The 20,363-nt window shown below is 38.9% G+C and overlaps 1 protein-coding gene across 2 annotated transcripts in view; it reads right to left on the reverse strand.

Annotated features, from left to right (window-relative positions):
- Positions 1-1,001: 1,001 nt before the first annotated feature.
- Positions 1,002-20,363, reverse strand: part of LOC100545239 (LIF receptor subunit alpha) — a 55,641-nt gene continuing 36,279 nt past the window's right edge. For both annotated transcript variants that reach the window (XM_010725355.3, XM_010725356.3), the window contains 8 exons: positions 19,743-19,956; positions 16,750-16,929; positions 15,094-15,195; positions 13,437-13,604; positions 12,657-12,818; positions 11,532-11,625; positions 10,895-10,973; positions 1,002-10,236 (listed from right to left, as the gene is read on the reverse strand). In XM_010725355.3, coding sequence (XP_010723657.1) covers positions 9,598-10,236; positions 10,895-10,973; positions 11,532-11,625; positions 12,657-12,818; positions 13,437-13,604; positions 15,094-15,195; positions 16,750-16,929; positions 19,743-19,956 — 1,638 coding nt within the window. In that variant the 3' untranslated portion in view covers positions 1,002-9,597. The remainder of the gene's footprint in view (positions 10,237-10,894; positions 10,974-11,531; positions 11,626-12,656; positions 12,819-13,436; positions 13,605-15,093; positions 15,196-16,749; positions 16,930-19,742; positions 19,957-20,363) is intronic.

Consider the following 20,363-nt stretch of genomic DNA (forward strand, 5'->3'; position numbering starts at 1 on the left):
GTCACTTCTGGTTTTAGAAGTTTACTGTGGAGGGGGCAGCTCTCCTACTTGCTCTGTTTTTTCCATGGTGTGAAAAGTGGGTCTTTGTCCCCACAGTGGGGCTGACACTTCTATACCTGGGCTCAACAAGTGCCAGCAGCACTGGGCCTGCTGCATCCTGCAGCCTCACCAAGCCGTGGGCACCAAACGCCCTCAGCAGTGTTCCTGCACAGCCCGGTGAGGACTCTGCACAGACTGTGTTGTTAGGAGCTGGGCCTGGATGGGATCTATCTGCAAAATAATAAAAATATCACCTCTTCAGTCCCTTTTTCACTCCTTCTGTCTGCCAGCTCCAAATTGCCTGCCACGGAGACTGCCAGGCAGCATTGTGAGCTGAGTGTCCCCATTTTTCCCTCACTGTCAGAGCATTATTCTTTGTTTATTGTGTGCAGGACAAAGACGACGTTGTTCCTCTCCTCCCCCTGTCTTTTTTAAGCTTCCCTCAGTCTTCCTCTCTAAGGGAACACCAATGCTGTTCTCCCTGCACCAGCCCCACCGCTTGCATTTTCCAGCACCACATGTGACGGCGAGACGCCAGGAGTGGGAGTGGGGATGTCGTGAAGGTTACCGTGGGGCAGACAGCCACAAAAACTGTGACTGGGTGAAAGAAAAGGGACAACAGAACTTAAGGCTGGCTCACAACTCAGCGGCTTTCCATCCTTTTTTTCTTTTTTTTTTCCTGATTCGCAAGTAGTTTCCAGTGGCAACACCAGCAGCTCTTGTGATAACTTTTTGTGGACATTAGATTTTCCCTCACTTTTCCCATCTTTTGAAGATGCAGTGATAAAATTTAACATTTTCTTCACTATTCATTTTGCTTCCATTTTTTTTTACCTCAATGCACCTTTTGATGTTGGCATCAACAAAGCAGAATTCAAAAATGAAATAGCCAATTATCAAGGTTTCATTCGAACTACCACAATGCTGCTTTCTTTAGAACTAACAAATGACACACATACAGGGACACTGCAACCTTTATTCATGTAATGCAACAGCAAGTGCAGGGAAACACTGGATACAAATGCTACAGGCAGTGATGTGTTAGGGGCAGATAGCACTGACAGACCAGAGAAAATAAAATTAGGCAACATAAAATGATGCATGCAGATATGAGACCAGGAAACAAAAGCAGCATAAAGCCCTCTCTGCACCCATGTACTTATGGTGAGGAACAGAAAATTCCAATCCTCCATCACTATCCAACCTTTGAACTTAGTCAGGCTATTGTTACAACTTACATTGTTCAGAAGGCCCTAACAATACTTGAAACTCATGCTCCTTTTCGTTCTATGATTTTAAATCCTTTTTTTTTTTTTTTAAATTAAAAAAAAGTGCCTGTACTAATGGTTCCCAGTTATCAAATGCACTCAGAATGAAAAGTTCCAGATCACAACAAGCTTGAGGTATTTTTTCCATAGTTACGGTATGTTGTAAATGCAGCACAAAGAGGTGCTGTCAGTAACTGATTTCTGCATTGACTTAGTGACTAGGAAACAAGCACACACACAGAGGTAAATCCTTGCAATGAGAGGACTTGCCACATGCATGGTAAGATGCACTACTGGGATTTCTGCCTCATCAGAGCTTCAAGTAGTGGAGAAGGACTACTACTGATTATGGGGAGATCAGAGACTACCTTGCGTCTTGAAGGGCCTGTACTCTCAGCTGCTCTTGTATATGGTCACTGCAGTGGTAGAGATCAGCAGGATAGTTGGTCTGCAACCTTTATACATTATATGCTGCGTTATGGCACATGTTCGTCTGCACAGTACTAAGCCAGTGGGATCACTCACTGGTTCAGGTGCTGTAGTTAAATCACAGAATCATAGAATCTCCACGTTTGGAAAAGACCTACAAGATCATCCAGTCCAAATGTTCACCTGCAACCAATATTTACCACTAAACCATGTCACTTAGTACAACATCTGAACATTTCTTGAACAGTTCCAAGGACAGTGACTCAACCATCTCTGTGGATAGCTCATTCCAGCCTCTGACAACTCTTTCAGAGATAAAATTTTTCCTAACATCCAATCTGAATCTCCCTGACATGTCTTGAGGCCATTCCTTCTAGATCAATCACTAGTACATCAGAGAAGAGGCCAACCCCTACATTGCCACAGTCTCCCTTCAGGTAGTTGTAGAGAGCAATAAGGTCTCCCCTGAGCCTCTTCTCCTCCAATCTGAACAATTGCAGCTCTCTCAGCTGCTCCTCTTAAGTCTAGATGAGACACAAAATTCCCTGGATATCGCTAGAAGAACAAACAAGTATTGTGCCATAAATATCTTCAAACTAAGGCCCATATTGGGGCCCATAAAGCCACCGGAGGCTGATCATCTCAGTTCCACTAGATCTTGAGGATGTGTCCGACATCAGCCAAACCAACCCCACGATCCTCATTCTGGACCACTTCCTCCTGCCACTACATTTTGCATCCTGGAATAGGGATGTCCACCACACAACCATCCATTAGAAGCAGCTCTGTCTCCTCATATCTATAAGTCCTCAGCTTTGAAACCACATCTCAGCCCCCAGTTATTAGAGCCATAAACTGAGGGGTACACAGGTAACGGAGGCAGCCCACTTCTCTTCACACTGCATGACATGAACCAAAGAGCTTCAGTATACACTGTACTTACATGCTATGAAAGGCTGTGCTTAGGAGAAGCAGATCAGAGTATTTGCGTAACTATACTGATCAAGAAGCCAAGGCAGTGCTTGCCAGATCCTGAGGTTATTTATTCTGGCATAAAGTTAAAATAACTCTGTTTACACTGGAGCATGTGCAGAATTTAACTCTTACTTAAAAATAAACATGCAAGCAAGGAATATCAAAACATGTAAGAGCGTAAGAAAATATATTTATTAAATTCCATGGCAATACTATGGCAAAGTTGTTAAATACATGCATATTTTTAGACACACAAGCAATACAACAGGAATTACAACAGCCAAGCAAACTAGTTTTAAAACATTTGCAAAGTTGGTGTTTTAGGTTAGTCTCACGTGTCACCTAGCCGACTGGAATATTATTTCCCCATTGTGATTTCAATCTTTCCACTTTCAAGCATGCATTTGTTTAATTGCTAAGCTAATAAATTTTCTTGTTGGTACACACTGTTGAATCTCTATTTTACTTGTTATTCTACAACTTCGTTAAAGTGCTGTATGATTATTTTAAATTGTGAAGATCTTTTCTGAGTAACAGATTTGGAAGCTGGAGAACTTCGGTATCATTCAACAACAGAACTAAAATGTAAAATGACTGGTTAGGTTTAGTGCGTTAGGATGACTGTTTTGACAGTATGATTTATTGATTTATTCTCAGGACTAATTTCTATAGATGAACATTTCAAATTGGCAGTATTTTCACTACTATTTAACAAAAGTCCATTAAAATATTTGTAAAAATAGAACAAAAAACCATCTCTAAAAAAATTATTTATGCTGTAGAAAGACGGTATAAAAAGATCTAAAAAAAACCCAAAATATTGAACCATTGAATCTGTTCACAGTATATATTTTAGAAGTAACAGCATTAGAGTACAAGAAATTTTTGGGTGACTTGCATGACTCCACCAGTTCTGCTGCTTTGTGTGCCACAGATGGACTGAAGTTCAAACTACCATTATCATCAGGAAGGGTTTCAGTTCAGAGTTATCTTCTTTTTTGGCCATCTAACAGGCTACAAAGCTTACAGTATTGTTTACCCTAGGCCACTTTAAATCACATTAAGGAAACAATGTCATGGTGAAGTTTAAGAATTGTTTTGTACCTGTATCTGTATTGCTACTAAAAGGTGTGAGACTTTACCAGTGTCTGTTTTACTCTGCCCACTTTAAGCTTTTTGAATTTTTGTCAGCCCAACTAAGGAAAATGAAAACATTCAATTTTTACACAGTCTCTGGTTAAACTTTACTCTCTGGGCATACAATTTGCAAGTTAAACCAAATGAGTTGCAATGTTATTGAAATGTGTGGCTGGCAGAGTGCTCACGGAAGCTGTGCATCTACCACTTCAGCAGCCTGCTTTCTGGTAACACCAGTTGAAGTGCAGATTTGGGACTGTTCAAAATCCTCCCTGCAGATGCTGTTAGGGAACACAGTAAAAGATGAGGATGCTAATTGCTCTGGCTCACCATGGCATCACCCAGACACAAGGAGAAGGTGAGACTGGCAAGGGATTTACTCCATCCCTTGCAGCACCCTGCTCACTGACCAGCTCACTGCTGAGCTTCCTGGTGAAGCTCAATCCTCAAATATCTTCTGGAGACTTTTTTTCTTGAAAAAGTGAGAGAAGTTGATAGACATTTTTGTAGGGAAAAAAAAAAAAAAAAGCATTGTTATGCACACTGGGACAACTTGTAAAGTTGCGGAAAACCCTGCCAATATAATTTGAGGTTTGTTTGCATAATGTGCAAAAAGGAAATAAACACTATCATAGAAACACTGGGGAAAATCCAGAGTTATATAAATGATGGAGGAGGGGAAAAAAACTGTTATGGAAGAAACTGTTTTCCAGCTTCTATGAAGATATTTAAAAACTTAGGAGAGGTATGAGGAAATGAGCTTTTAAACACTCCAGTGTTCCTCAATCTCTGTATGCAACATTTGGGTTCGAAGAATGTCCTCCCAGGCTTGCTAATGACAAGTCAGAGAAGAATCCAACAACAAATCTGCAGATGTGCTGACAACATCTCTAAGCATCAGTCACGCAGGTCACTGCTAAATGCACAACAGCACGAACTCCACATAGGATGCTGGGAGGCGTGCAGATGGCAGCCATTTTCCCTGTGAGAAAATGCACCTCCTACAGCATATACTCAAGTACAGGGCTCTGAAAAACCACGCTTTGGGAATTGTAAGCCAATACACATCTAGGTACAGAATGCTGCTATAACATATTTGCATGAAAAGTTAGGACCTTACTTAGTGTTAAAAATTCTGATGCCATTGGATTTGAAGTCTTCTTCAAAGCCTGTGGCAGAGCAAAGGATGCTATCTACATGGGAAGTCCTTGATAGATTTATGGTACAGAGTCTTGTTAGCAACTTGATTCTTGAAATATTACATTTTCTTCCTGCATATTTCAAGTTCTTTTACTGTATTTTTATCTACTTCTAGGTACAAATATGCTATTTACAAAGAAATTATTGTCTAAAAATAGAGGATACAATTTCTCGTCATCTTTTAATAGTGATATTCAAATATCTTCTCCCTCCAACAAATCCAGTTACCCTCAGTTTTGCTACCATTTATGTTCAATCAAGTGTGGAGGACACTATAAGAGAGAATCTCACTGCCTTCAGCTCTAACTTTATTCTGTTGGACTTGTCAAAAACAAAAAAGGAGAGAAGAGACTTTTATGTGTCCCTTCAGAGCAGCCTGAAACTTGAGTTGAGCAGAAGCACCCTTATGGCCTGTGCCCAGCAAAGGAAAGTTCTGGTCCCCCTCATAAATCAAATGTGAAAAATGTGTTGCATTTGCCAATTGTGTTGTGATGGATTAAATGGCTACTGATTTCCTTTGAGAAACAATTCACCCATGAAAGCAGCAACTATGGATAACAGAGTCAGCAACAACAGCAAATACCATTGATTAGGCCCTAAGTCTGCATTTGCAGCCACCACATAGCTGGGGAGATAATTCACTGCCCATCTGTAATATTAGCTTACTGTTTTGTTGAAATATTTACTAGTAGTTCCGTGAGGTATATCACATTCAAATTTACAACTCCAGAATTTAACACACAAAATCAAGATCCCAAGTATGCTCCTGTATGTCAGTCAGAACAACAAAAATAATGAACAAATCAAATAGAAGAGTGCATGATGTTACATCAAACATGACCGATGTTCCATGCATCAAACAAACAGTACTAAAAATCATAACAAAAATGAAACCCAATTGTCACAGATGACAGTCATGGCTCAAAATAAAAAGCAGCAACACTGGTGATTTGCTTCAGAAAGAAACAGCTTGACATTCGCACCCTACATCTCTGGACATTGATTCAATCAGAGGATTGAAGCACTGAGTTAGGAGTGAAGTGTTTTGGACAAAAGCTCTTCTACTTGGAACCCTTCCAGAATTTTTTATTTTCCCTTTGTATGTTTTTTATTCTAGGAAAAATAAAAGCAAAAAGTCGAAAGAATTAAAACAAAATAGATGTTCAATAAAGGAAAAAGATCTTTCAGAAAATGATGAAAATGCATTACATTTAGTTTCCTAATACATCTTCCTAATACATCTAATTTGACCACAGAGACTCACTGGGAAGCCCAAAGGCACAAGTACAAGGAGTCTGATCTCCTTTGAAGCCCAAAGTTTCAGTCTTACAACTGACATCAATACGTCCAGAGGCTAAACAGCACCATGCTTTGAAAGTGCTTTTGGTATGGAAGACTTTCTTAAACATGCTTCACTGGTTTAACAAATCACATGAGCTCAAAAAGCAAGTCTATTTTCTGATGGTCCTTGTTGTTCACTCTTACTGCTCCACACATCCACACCAAGGGGTGTCTTCGCATGGACACTAAGTAAGCACACACTCTCTCACTAATACAGTCTTTGGATTTGCGGCAGAAGACATTTGAAAGGAGTCCTCGCTGGCAGTGTATAGATGAAACCCCACTGCAGGGCTATTAGCCAAGATTAAAGATATAGTAAGCCACTGCTCTTAATGACACTCTTCTGCCTACATCCTGGAAATCGGGACACAAATCAAATAAAGTTAAAAAATTAAAAATAGCAGTGGATTATTAAGTGAGAGTGCTATGGTTCATTAAAGACAACTCTATGTTAGGGGAACTCTCTACCACCTAATCATGGTGATATAAAGCAATACAGAATGATTTTGCCTTTACTGAAAATGAAGAGCAACATGAAGGAGAACTCGAATATGCAATATTGAATATGTTGAACTGATTCTCTTCGAGAGCACTGCAAAAGGTGTTAGGTTGCCCTCTGTGAGCTTTGAGCACTCTCTTCTCACCTTGGCTTCCAGTCTGCCAAGTTAAAAACTGACAGACTTCAGTTTGGTGTTGCTTCTTGCAAAATGCAATCATAAGAAAGCACTGCTATTCTCTGAGATCAGCTATACCCCTACGGAGTTTTCCTTTTTCCTATGGATCTTCATATAACAGTAATTGCTCTTCTGTATTGAGAAACTGCTCCACTAAACAAAAATATAATGAACCACACTACCCATGCCCTCTGTTCTAAACATCTTCTGCTTTCAGGTAAAAGCATAACCTAAGATTTATTAGAACATAAATGCATTAGAAAATAATTAAAAAAAAAATAACTCCAGAGAGGGGAAAAAAAAACAGGCTTTAAATAAAGTATTGTGAGCTATGGAATAGAAAGAAAATACTGCTACTGTTAGGACATAATCGCTGCCTAGCTATCAAGCACAAAGAGTACAACTGCTTCCTTTTTGTATTAATTTAGTGTTCTGAATAACAAGCAGTAATATGTTAGGCATGAAACTTTCTCTTGTACAGATGCCTGCTGACATTGGACACCTGCTATTCACACTACCTTACTTTTCATTTGCAGCCCTGTTAATTTCAAAATTCATCCTCTAGAGCAGAATCCTATCTGCACGTTCCATTCTTCAGACCGTGTATTCTGTCAGGCCCACAAACATATCTAAACTTACTGTCTTTGCATTTCACTCTTCCAGAAGGCATACACAGTTGTTAGTGATGATGATTTGGAAGATTCTTAGTGTTTTGCCTTTAGTGTTCTGTCAGTTTTGAAATCCCTCTGTTTTCATTCTACAGAGATGGCAGAGACATATCAGCATCTGAAACTGCAGCACCCACTGCAGTGACTAGGTTTAACCTAACGCTTGGTTTTACTTTGATGGCCAGCTTACGCGGTTCGGTAGACCAAACATCTGCTAAGCTTAGCCACCCTTCTGGTCTGTTCTCACACCATTACAGCTAGCAACTTAGTCAATCCAGCCTCCTTATCTGTTAGAAAACTCAGACTGAAATCTACTCATTCATCTTACTTTTTTTCAAGTGCCACAAGGTGGTTCAGGAAATTGAAATCTATGCTAAGATTTGGTTAGGACTTCATGAAAACCCTTTTTGATCAAGTGCTTAAAGATTTGACCTCTCTTCACTGTGTTTTACAATATGGAACAGGTAAATTAGAAAGCACTTTGTATTCTAAGCTAGTGAAACTCAGTGTGCTAAAGTTGGAAATTTGCACAGTGAAATACTACAATTACAGTTGCCTATAGATGCATACACGAAAAAAAAATTAAAAGATGATTGTTCTGAAAACTTCTTTAAGCATACAAATTTACACCATTTAAGATATCTTTGCATCATATGTCTAGTAATGGAGAGGTAGAATTAGTGGCCTTAAAACCTCTTAAGGTTTCTGCCACTGCAGAAATCCCCCTTTGCACTCCTAGATAGGATTTGTAGGAAAAGGTCCTGTTGGGTGGACAGTGTGGAGAACAGCCAGGCAGCAGGGAGCAAAGCTAACATAATGAAGACCATCCAAAGAGCAATTTGTTTTCACAGAGCTGTAGTACTACATCTGATTTCTGGTGCCAAATGGCTTGGACAACTAGTGTTAGTGGTCAGAGATTTCCCCATGGCTTACACTGCTGCATAATGCAAAGACTCCTGAATACTGTGGGGGAATGGAATAGAGTATGAGTTGAGGAAGGAGGTCTGGAGCTCAAACTATAAAATACAAAATGCATTAGTGCAATACATCAAGAAATAATAACTCCAGAAGGACAGAAAAAGTATATTCTATGGTTGTTTTTTTTTCTTTGCTTGTTTTTTGTTGTTTTTTTTGTTTGTTTTTTTTAAACTTCATGCAGTTCTTGTTGAGGTTTAAATCAGTGTTACACTTTTTTTCCCAAGTTTGTACCCCTGAGTCAAACACTGAATAAACATTGTACAGTAGGTACAGAAACTAGTGTCTAGTTAAGAAGCAACAGCTTTGAAAGGCCATTGCTTCAAAAGTGTTAAACAGTGACAATACTTTTTCATATGGGAGAAAAGTAGAACTTTGATTTGTTGTTAGTTTATCACTATGTAAAAGATCTCAAGAGTTTTCAACCATATCCTTGTAAAACATTAGGCTGAAGTTTTCAGTAAATGAAATCTTCAAGTGAGCATACCTGTTGGGACTACATCATTTGATTACGCATGGTTGAGAACAACTACAACAAAGCAAAGCAATCTTTCCAAGTTATGAGTTGTATGAGATCATATTAGCCTTCAAACAGTATCTGAAGGTAGGCAGTTCTCTGACTATATTTATCAGGAGATCTAAACTCAATACCACTTATATCCAATATATTTTACTACAGTAATAACTAGATTGCTATAGTTCTGGCCTCAGCCTTGATTAAAATGGAACATAAACACTTTCATTAACTTAGACATGGTAACATTCAGCTTACTAGAACCTCTGCTGACTGTCTCCAAGAATAATGCATGCTTTTTGCACTTTTTTCATCCTGTTTCATCAGGAACAAGAGCTTATTTAGAAGGCAGGTTCAGGTGCAATGACGACTCACTGTTAATCATTTGGCTTGTTTTGAAAAAAGTGTGTGAAGGACCACCCCGTGTTACTGGGCTTGGGAGAGTCTTCGTCATCTTTTGGGGGGAGCAGAAACTGTCGGGAATTAATGGAGCATGGGCTCCCAAAAGATGCATTTTCATTGTTGCTTTCAACTGATCCAGGAGAATCTGGAGTGTCCATGTTCCAGGCATTTGTGTTTGCTTGAGGTCTGTAACCTGCTGTCTTATCTGATTCTTCCTCGGCAGGTGAGCGACTTTCTATTTTCAGAGCACTGACAGGCAGTTGCATTTGTGGCTTATAGCCCGCAGTAGTCACTATGTCTATTTCTGACTCCTCTTCTGGTTTAATTTGAGGCTGATACATTGACTGGATGTCAATGTAAACCACCTGAGATAACCCCACAGGTTCATCCATAGGGGGATTTGATATTTCCTCTTCAATGATAGGGGGGCAGTAGGACACAACCACGTGGTTTTCTGTTTCTGAGTCAGATCCATCTTCAGGCACAATGGTGTCTGTTGTTGCGGACATCATCTCTGTGTCTTCAATTTTGGGAGCTGCAGACTGTGTTTCCACCACTTCAACACTATTAGGGGTACAGGGATTCATTTCCAGTGTTTTAAGTGACTTATTTCCCTGAAGCAAGAAAAGAAGGCAGAGACAAAGCTAAAAGACCTGGAAACCCTGATAGTAACAGCTTGTCCGAATTCAACATGCATGCTGGCTTGTGTCTTGCACTCAGTCCATTACTATTAGTACAATCAATCAATCAATCAGTCAGTCAAGAAATGCTTTGATTTTTATTTTCTGGCTCCTTACGCATTCCTGCTCACGTTAAAACTATTTCAGCCAATTTAAAGAGACTCCAAATCTTGCAGTAAGTGTTTGAGAACTGTTTCCTCAAATCACAGCTTTTTATAATCAATTCAAGAAGGTTACCTAAATGTTACTCTCAGTTCCAGTTATGGTGCCCATTATATGTTACCATACTTTCTACTTCCTCTACCAGTATGACAAAGATAATAACTCTCTAGAAATAACATAGCCTTCTGAGACTCATTATTAGTGGGGCAGGACAGAAATGCATCAGCTCTTTCCTAGTTTAAACTTCGTAACTACATAAACATTATAGTTTCAGATATAGTTTGACAAAAGTTATACAGCATCTTGTCATGTTCCTCTTTGCCACAGAGTTATTTTACAACTAGAGTAGAATACTCAAAACATGCAGAAGACTTATTTGCTCACAGTGTCTTCCAGAAGTTTAAAGCGCCAGATTTAAAATAAAGGTTACCTCACAAATGTTCTTCTGAAACTGCAGTGCCTTACTATTCTCAGGATTTGGGATCTCTGGATAAAATGTTTCTTTGATCCTTTAAAGAGGAGAAAAAGAACTTATCAAAATTACTAAGCCCCAAAACACACTGTCAATACACTGAAGGGGTCAGAACATTTTACTTTAATTCAGAATACTGAAGACATCTGGTATAAAGATTCAGTATGTTATACTTTCCCTGAGTATTTAACGGAAATAGCAGAAAACCATTCTGTTTTTCTTTTCTTTTTTTAAACTAGGGAACTTGTGACGTTTATGAGAACGTGAAGGTGGGATGTCTACCTGGGTGTCTGTGGATAGCTCACAAATTATGCTTTGGAAAACAATTAATGAACAGAGCTCATTGGGAGACAGGCTCCTGCAAAAACCTTTTGCATTTCTAGTTCTCTCTTAGTTTTCTCTCTTACTGCCAACTCAATTTCTTCCTCACTTTCTAAAACATTATTTTGCCACCTTCTTTTACACAAAGGTCTGTAAAAGCCCACTAACATATTTGGGCACTCGCAGAAAACAAGGAATTACTCAAATAATCAAGAACTCCGGTGCTAAAGCAAACATATTCAAAAAACGCTCAGAATTGAATGCAGATATTTACCATTCCCTTTTCCTATAGCAAAAGATGCTTGCCACCACTCCAAGCAGAACAACCACTGCCACGGGGATGAGAATTGCAATGATTAGTCCTACAGCTGGGGGACAAAAAAGAAAATGTACTAAATATATCCAAAGTTTCCAGCAAGCTTTATGCCTTTTCTAACAGCCCCACAGAATAGATTCTATCTCATCTAAACAGAAGCTCAGCTAACAGTGGCCCATAAACAGTGACCTATACCACAAACTTCACCTTTTTTGGAAGACCAGAAGTCAATCCATAAATAGAGTTGATTCAGTGACAGCTACAGAAATCAGCCGATAATTTCTCTCTGCTTGCTTAATCACAAAGGCGCAATGCAAGACTGATTGCCACTGCGATTTCTGTTCTCAGTAGGCACTGGAACAGCACTTTCAGGTTACTTGAGCTGGCTAAATCTCTGGTAATGGCTGTTAAAGGCCAACAACACTGCACAAGCTGCACTGCCTTTTATACGGTTTACAATGCTTCTAATTCCCAGAGTTGCTCTCTGATACATTCCCACTGCCTTTCTCTGTTGATGTTAAGTGCCTTACATTTGATTTTTCATGTATTTTTGTTGCACCCCAGTGTTTAGTCTTCCTTTCACATGACTTTTTTTTTAATTCTTTTTCCCCAAAGTCAGTCTCTTTTTCTAACTATCTTTCACGGTTTGTTTCTGTCAGGGGATTGATAAAACTGAATTAAAAGCAGAAAGGCATCTGTTTATAATTCTGAAATGGGTAAATATTTCCACAATGTGTTTCTTCCCATCACGTATTAACAGATAGATATTTTTCATGGGAAACTTGACAAAAACAACAAGCTGCTAAAGAAGATCCATAGTACAATAAAAGTTTGTACGTTATTTCTTCTGCATACATTAGCTTGAATTATAAGGTAGCTGTAATAAGAAAGGACTTTTTTCTCACTTTTATCATTTTTGTTTATTTTTTTTTTTTAAGGAACTAAATAAATAAAAAATAGGCACAGATTATCTGAAGTAACCAGGAAAAAAAAAACAAAAACACAACAAAAACACCTCAGTATTACATACATTGGACAGCCCCTGTGCTAACTAATATTAATGAATATGGATATTCAACTTACAGTCTTCCTTTGTCACCACATAGAGACTGTTTGGAGGGCTCAACCCACCAGCAGTGTAGGCTTGCAGGTCTAGCTGGTAACTCGTTTTGCCTTGAAGATCAAGTATTTTCAAAGACTTTTTTGTTAAGTCAGTGATATTCTTAACTTTAAGTTCTGGATTCCCTGTTTGTTTAGAAGAAAGAAAAGCATGCACTGTAAAAAAAGGATTCAGAGAGCCATCCTCAGCATCAGCAAGACTTTCTTTAAGTCAGCTTACTAAACCCAAAGAGCCCTCTGTTTTAAGCAAAACTGAGGCAGAGATTCCTGATCATGAAGCTTGGCTGTATGGCAGCAAACACCACAAGATTTTGCTGAATTTTTTACACTTGTGCTTGTCCTCTTAATTCAGTGTGAGACAGACCTCAGTACTGTACAGAGATGTGTTTGCAATATGAGTCCTGGTAGATTCCCAATTTACATAGCCACATAAGTTCGCCTACATCTCTTCCACCCAAGACATCTGTACACAGGGCAGTGTGTCACACTGACACTTAGTCACTGTACAGCTCTATGCCCTCAGCAAACCCAAGTGTTCTCCAACTTTTGCCTTATATTAAAGAACGACTATGCTAATCAAACAAAGAGCTGATATTTCAAATGCCATTGTTACGTATCAGGGGCCATTTACCAACAATATCAGTGACTAACGCAACTGAACTATAATATCTCTTTTTTAAAATGAAATTAAAATGAGGGGAAAAAAAAAAGCTTCAGCAAGTGAAGGATAATCTATAGATTTACCTGATTCCAAAAGCCTAGGCTTTAAGGAATCTTTTTCACCTTTTGCAAAGGAAAGCCGATATCCTTCTAAAAACCCCTGACAATCTTCAATAGGCATGTCTTCCCACTTTACCAATATTGAATCTGAAGAAGTTTCTTCTACAGTAAAATTTGGTGCACGTTTTGGAGCTGCAGGAAGAATTAAGAAAGAAGAAGATAGTCAGTAACAGCCTAGAGTTAAATGCTGAATCCATGCAAGTGTTGCATCAGTTTAATTTCAGGGCTGGAATGTTCAGCTTTTCCTGAACATCTTTCCTTCACTCTCAAAAACACCTGAACAGGTGACACTACAAAGACACAAGTACATCAGTCTCTTCGATATTAATTACTGCAGCTTTATCTAATAATACCAGCTGAGAGAAAAATCTTTTCTTGGGTAATGTTTTTGCAGATCCATACCCTTCTTCACATAACAAATGCCAAAAGATTGCATAAGCATTCAGAGCATATGAACTATTTAGCTTTTAAAGGCTTTAGCTTTGTGATTGCATAGCTTGTCCTAAAATTAAACAAACGTCACACTACTATTATGGAAGCCTATCTCAGCTTAAAAGAACAGCCTTAGCAGGCATCACAGTCCTTAACTCCAATTCCTAGAGCCTACTGAAAACATCACACTAGGTGTTGTGTAAGGTCATGTAACAGGACATAGACTGATATCAGACACTAATCTGCTACTATCTATCAGCACTAAACTCATGTCTGAGAATGCATCTATTTTGCTTTGATGATTACTTGTCCAAAGGCAAATTTGATGTTTAGAATAAACCTACGATCTACAGCAAAATGAATATCCTTATTTTGCAATGTGTTTTTATTATCCAAAGCTTTTATCTATTTGTCTTGGAAGTTTCTAATTCTGCTGAGAATGCATATTGAAAAATCTTCTGGGAGACTGTTCTTTATTTTTACAGAAATACAAATGGATGAGTTTTTGGAAAAATTCTCTCAATTTCACCTTCAGCCTTAGCAGTGAAATAAACAACAGTTTTTCCAAAGGATCAGAGCAGCTCAGTTTTTTCCAAGCACAATCTCCCAGGAGAAACCACGGTAAATTTCAAAGTGAAATGGGAGCTGTAGTTGCATTCCACACAGGAGATGTGATTGTAAAAACGACAAGTTCAGGCTCCTGAAAGTAGAAGGCAGTCAGCCACTAGTGCATCCCCAGGCAAGTAAGCTCAGCCTTAGTCCACAACCCAAGAAGCTTAAATGAGTCAACTCAGTATGACACGGTACTCATTATGACAGTAGCCAAGGAATCGAGTTCTCAGAAGTTTGCTTTGACTTGATAAGTTGACCCCTCTCCTGCAGAAGGGACCATATCACTGAGGCTCACACTCTAACTGTGCCTTCAACTCCAAAGAACACTGTCAATAAAGCGAACTTTTGCTCTGTGGTGGCAAACCCTATGCCACAATACAAGCTGAAGGATATAGAGTTGTTGCATGCTGAGAACTGGGGTGGATCAAGAAATATATTACAATTACGTACAGAGAACAAGCAGAAGTCAGTAGCACTGTATGACAATTTTAGTGTCCATCTTCTGGCAACACCGAGCTAAAAGCAGACACAGTTCAAACTCACTTTGCAAGGACCCTGAATGATAAAGTACACTTACGCAGCTCTTTTGTATACCCAGTTATGTTTTTCAGTAACTGATATCCACTGGATTTGCAGCCATATAGTGAAAAGTTGTATCTCACACCAGGTCTGAACAGAGCTGTAAGAGAAAAGCCACAAGAGAAGGTTTCACTTATGGATATCGATGCTTCTAATTTTCACATTGCACATACTCACAAAAATGTGTACTAAAAAAATGACAGCCTTAGACTGCAGCATTAGATATAAACACTGTTAGTCACAGTTTTGGAGCAGTAAGCAAATCTAGCTCTTGCAGAAATTTTGTTTCTAAACAAACAGATTCAAAATAAGCTGCTCAAATTGCACAAATTGCTCTTTCCATGAGGAAACACAAACTAAAGTTACTGAAACAATCGCTTTTCTTTCCTCCCACAGCAGCCATGTAGATCCTGATTCCTCTTTGGAAACAAAAACGTATTTTGAAATACAAGACTTACTGCAGCAATAGTGCAAAAGAAATTCAGAGAGGTCTCAAAAGTGACACTGAAACACTTCAGCAACGAACCCCAGGTCTGAAATGACTCTACAAAACCCAGACAGTCAAACTTCTGCTTTGTATGCCTTTGATAGAGGCATACATTTTTAACAGTACACTGTATAAATAATTTACAACTTCCTGTGATATCTGCAGGTCCGTATTTTCAATCTGAACCTCAATTAATCTTTTCCTAAACAAGCAGCCTCTGTGGACCACTACAGAAGTTATGTGGGTTCAGGTCCAGATGGTGAGACTCTTCTGGAAGGACCAAACACAGAAGTAAATGTGGCAGCTTGAGCCCAGCCCCCACAGTCTGGAAACTCTCACAGCACACTTCAAAAAGCATCGCAGGAAAGAGAGCAGGAGTTGAGCAGTGCATTTAGAACAGACACAGTATTGTCTGCTTAGAAAAAGCAAGAGCTAGCCAGCACAAACAAAAATAACATGGAAACAGCACTGTAACTGCAAGTAGGAAAGCTCACCTACTAAATTTGCACCCACCCCAACTTTTCTGTGTACACAGTTTCAAATCATTTTCTCTAATGGGAGCTTTATATATAGAAAGTAAATATACATATATACAGGGAGCAGAGAAATAACCTACATCTTTCTTAGGTCTTTTCTGCTTCTACTAGTACCACAACAGCTGAAACTCATTTCCCTATCTCCCCACTAGCACCTAGAGACCTGGAATGTGCCCCATTCCATAGAACTTTAACTGCTGAAAGTAATTCAACACATGGAGGTCACACTTGAAAAAAAAAAAACCAAAAACATCTGCCTGATGTAAAAACAATGCATTAGTCTTCCCCTCATCCTGAGCAGTGCCTTTTATGTTTAGAATCCAAACACACTCCTGAGCCCTAGATTAACCATTGAGTGTTATGCTGTAACAGGATGTTGTTGGGTGTAGCTAGAAAAGGTAATTTCAAAATAGTTAATAAATGCATGATGCTAATAATTTAGTGATGACTAGTATTTGGATTTGGTAAGGCTGCGTAAGAAATTTTAAAAAAATGTAATGCCAAGGAGAAGTTCATCTGTATACACAAGCACAGAGCAACAATCTTTGATCCACAGCATCGGTACTGCTCTCACTTCATTTGCTACTCAGGCTGTGAACCAGAAAAATTCAAAAACTGACTTCTGACTTACCAGATTTTATCACTGCATCTGTTGTATTTGAAGGAAATTTCTGCCAGTCCACACTGCAGGGTTCCGACCCAGATGAATGACACCATTTTACTATATAGCCACAGGTCATGTTGGGGTAAGAATTCCAAGAAATATAAATTCCATTCCCCATTGCCACAGCTCGATCTGTTTTGACATTGTCTGCAACAAAGATGACAAAAAAATCCATCAGAGACCAGACACTTATCTGTAGTCAAAGCTGAAAGAAAGACTTCCAGCTGCAGCACAAAGGTTTTATAAACTGCAGTGATTTCTAGCAATGAGAAGTGTGTTTCTGGTACTGTGAAATTCAAAGCAGCACACTCAGCTATGCTTTCTCAAGTGCTGGAAATCAGATGTAGCCTGCAGCAAATCCCATAGCCAGTCTTAAGTATGATGATGAGAAGTATTGCAGCTCAGGACTGGCTAAAAAAGCACTTTTTCAAGGTAAGGATTTACAGCAAATGGCAGGTTCAAATCTGACTTGACACCAATTTGGCAGGAGCCTGCAGCTACAAATTCCTGCTGTTATTTCAGCTAACAGTTTGCTTTGTGTTTCTGTCAGAGTGTCTTGCTGTCACTCGCCCGACCACAGACATTTATTTTTCACTGAGAATCAACAGCAAAAGTTGAGTCCTTGGTGAATTTCACAGAAATTTGAGGCTACCAAGGATAAATAAATTAAAGAAAAACAGAACAACAAACCAAAGCAAACCTGCAATGCCTTTTTTGTTTGTTTGTTTGTTTCTGATTTTTAAAGGTCTGGATGCCTCTGAACCAATCAGATCTGAGAATGTCTTCTGATTCCTGCAGCTTCCCTCCCTGGCTGACAGATGGGACCCTGCAGAGCTAAGAGATGTTTTCCAAAGGCCATCGTAACAGCTGTGATCCCACAACTGATCTTCAAAAACAATTTCAGGGTTTGAGTTTTTCTTATTCAGTATTCTCATTTATGCTCCCTATTGAGTCTATTATTTCATGTCATTAAATCCATAAACCATGGAAGGTTGAAGGGCAATGGCAGTTTTTAAAAAGCAGTGTTGTGAAAACTTCACTCTTGCAGACATGCTGTGAATGATGAAGGACTTCTTAGCTCTAGAAAATATTAACATATACTAAGTGTACAATCATTTTTCTAGCTTGCTAGCTAGACAAAAAAGCTACATCTGGTTAAACAAAGACAAATCAATTCCAGAAGTCTTGTAATATTTTTCCCTAAAAAGTACTATGCATCCAGTGAAATCACTCTTCTGTGATGCTGGAAGAGCATATTTGTAATTAGACTGCTTTAATTTTCCTATTGACATGAAAATTTCCTGTTTTTATAGTGAGCACATACCCTCTAAAATGCTTAAATACACCATATTCAATATTATTTCCTGAGCCAGAAGACTAGAGTTTCACCCAGGGCAGTATTGCTCATTTTGATGTATTTATAGCTGCAATCTACAGCGAGAGAAGCACTATAGCACTGCTGTAGAAGAGGAGTCTACAGCCAGATTATGTGTCCTGAACACTGAACAGCACTTTTCACAGACAGCAACAAATTAATTAAGGCAAAGTATCCTTTGTTTGTGTTTTTGGGTTCCGCAAAACCTCAGCAGATCTCAAGCCTCAGAGCCACTGCTCTCTTATGGACACTGAAAGCACTTATAGATTGCACACAGGAAGCAGCCAGACAAGATGTTTGGGTAGAAATGTCATCCAGTTCAGTAAATGAGTCATCTTTCATGACTCTAGTCAGTGACTCAGACAATTCCTATACCAGCTTGGGAGCAAACCTTCAAGGAGTGCAAGTTGGGTAACACTGAGGGGAACCTCAGACATCCCAAGTACTCATTACAAGAGAAAGCTACAAATGACTGCTGTCCCACACCACAAATCTATTACAGAGACTTCCCCAGCAACTAGAGTCTAGTTCTGGTATTGCATGAAAAGAGCTATAAAAGCATTTTTATTCATTTAGCTACTGTACAATTACTTTTCCCTTCAGGAAGCAGAATAAGAAAATATTTTTAGGTGTTGGTGCTTTGGAGAAACACAAGAAACATTAAGAGCTATTATTTTATTTTGCATAGAAAGAAGTTCATTTTTCTCTTACTGCAGATCTCATTCAAGGCATGCATCTTCCTGGCAGGAGATGGCATTTTCTTACCAGAGCCAGAGTTGGAAGAAGGACGATTGCGGTACCTTTGGTACCTGCTGAGTGGAGGAGAAGCAGTACATCCTCTGCACAAAACAGCTAAAAGAACTAAAAGTTTGGTCTCTGGAGATCACACTCCTCCTGACAAGCAGGGAAGCATGGACTGTCAATAGCCACATGCGATATCATCTTCTCCACAAGCTCAGGGTTAGGAGCAGAAAATCATTATCTGGCTCAGCTATTTCACTTTACAAAAGTCCACAGCAAGAATGGCAGTGTTTTAATTAGGAAGTTAAAGTCCTACCTTCTTTATAAACCCCAGCTCCCAGCACAAGGATGCCAACATTTTACCAGACAGCCCAATTAATATTCTCCTGCAGAGCTCAGGAGCATTGAACCGACAATTCCTCTCTTAAAAAGGCACACAACACCTCCAAATATTTATTCTGATTCTCTTCAGCATGTAACACTTCTCGGTATCTCAAAAAGAATGCACAGATATAAACTGAGCTCCTTAAACATCAGAGAACTATGCTAATGCTTTGAAGCTTCATGCTTATTGCTCCCGGGAGGTCTCTAGAAAAGCAATAGCGAGAGAGGCTGCACACTATCATCCTTTCTATGTAGAGAGCATAATTAACTGGAAAGACAATAGCCTAAAAGCAAAGCAGCAATTTTTTTCCTCCCCCATGCAGTACATTTGCCTGGGAAAAAGAAACAAAGACCAAATGCAAACAAGCAAAGCGTGTTTCATCTCATTTTTCAATCATCAAACTCGCCAACATATTCCCCAAGGTATGAAGGTGCTAAGCTCTCTGCTGGGAGGACTCACCACTTGGAAGTTCCACACTTGTTATCCTTGAAGGAGGAGATGAACCTGCATGATTTTTGGCTACAACGCTAATTACACAGTCATTTCTTCCAAGTTTTATCTCAGTACTGTTTGAGGGCTCTGTGACTTCTTTATGCTCCAGTGATTCCTCTAGCAGGTAGCAGGACACTTCATGAGACACAATTTTTCCATTGGCTTCAGAAAGGGATAAGGGCTATGAACAGACAAAGAAAACATTACAAAAGAAAGAAGAAAGTTAAAGAAGACATAGAATAATATGATTCTAGCATCCCAGTCTTGTCTGAAGAATGCATAGGACAGGCAGAAAAGATAGTAACTTAAGTGTAAATTAGGAAGTTAATACAAAAGTTTCTAAGTTTTTCATTTCTACCTGGGATTTACTAAAAATTTAATTGTTTAAGTGAAATGTTTCTTTTTTAAAGTTTTAAGTGCAAAACTTCAATAAATTCTTATTTGGGGAAAAATATTTTTTCCATGGATGGTTCTATAAAAAGTTAAGAAAAACAATCTGATTTATTGACTATCAACTTCATTCATTTATAAATCTGTAGGAAAACGGATTTTCATGCTTAAATTATACCATATGTTAAAACTTTAAGT

This window comes from Meleagris gallopavo, chromosome Z (genome assembly GCF_000146605.3).
Source record: "Meleagris gallopavo isolate NT-WF06-2002-E0010 breed Aviagen turkey brand Nicholas breeding stock chromosome Z, Turkey_5.1, whole genome shotgun sequence".
NCBI classification, from domain to species: Eukaryota; Metazoa; Chordata; class Aves; order Galliformes; family Phasianidae; genus Meleagris; species Meleagris gallopavo.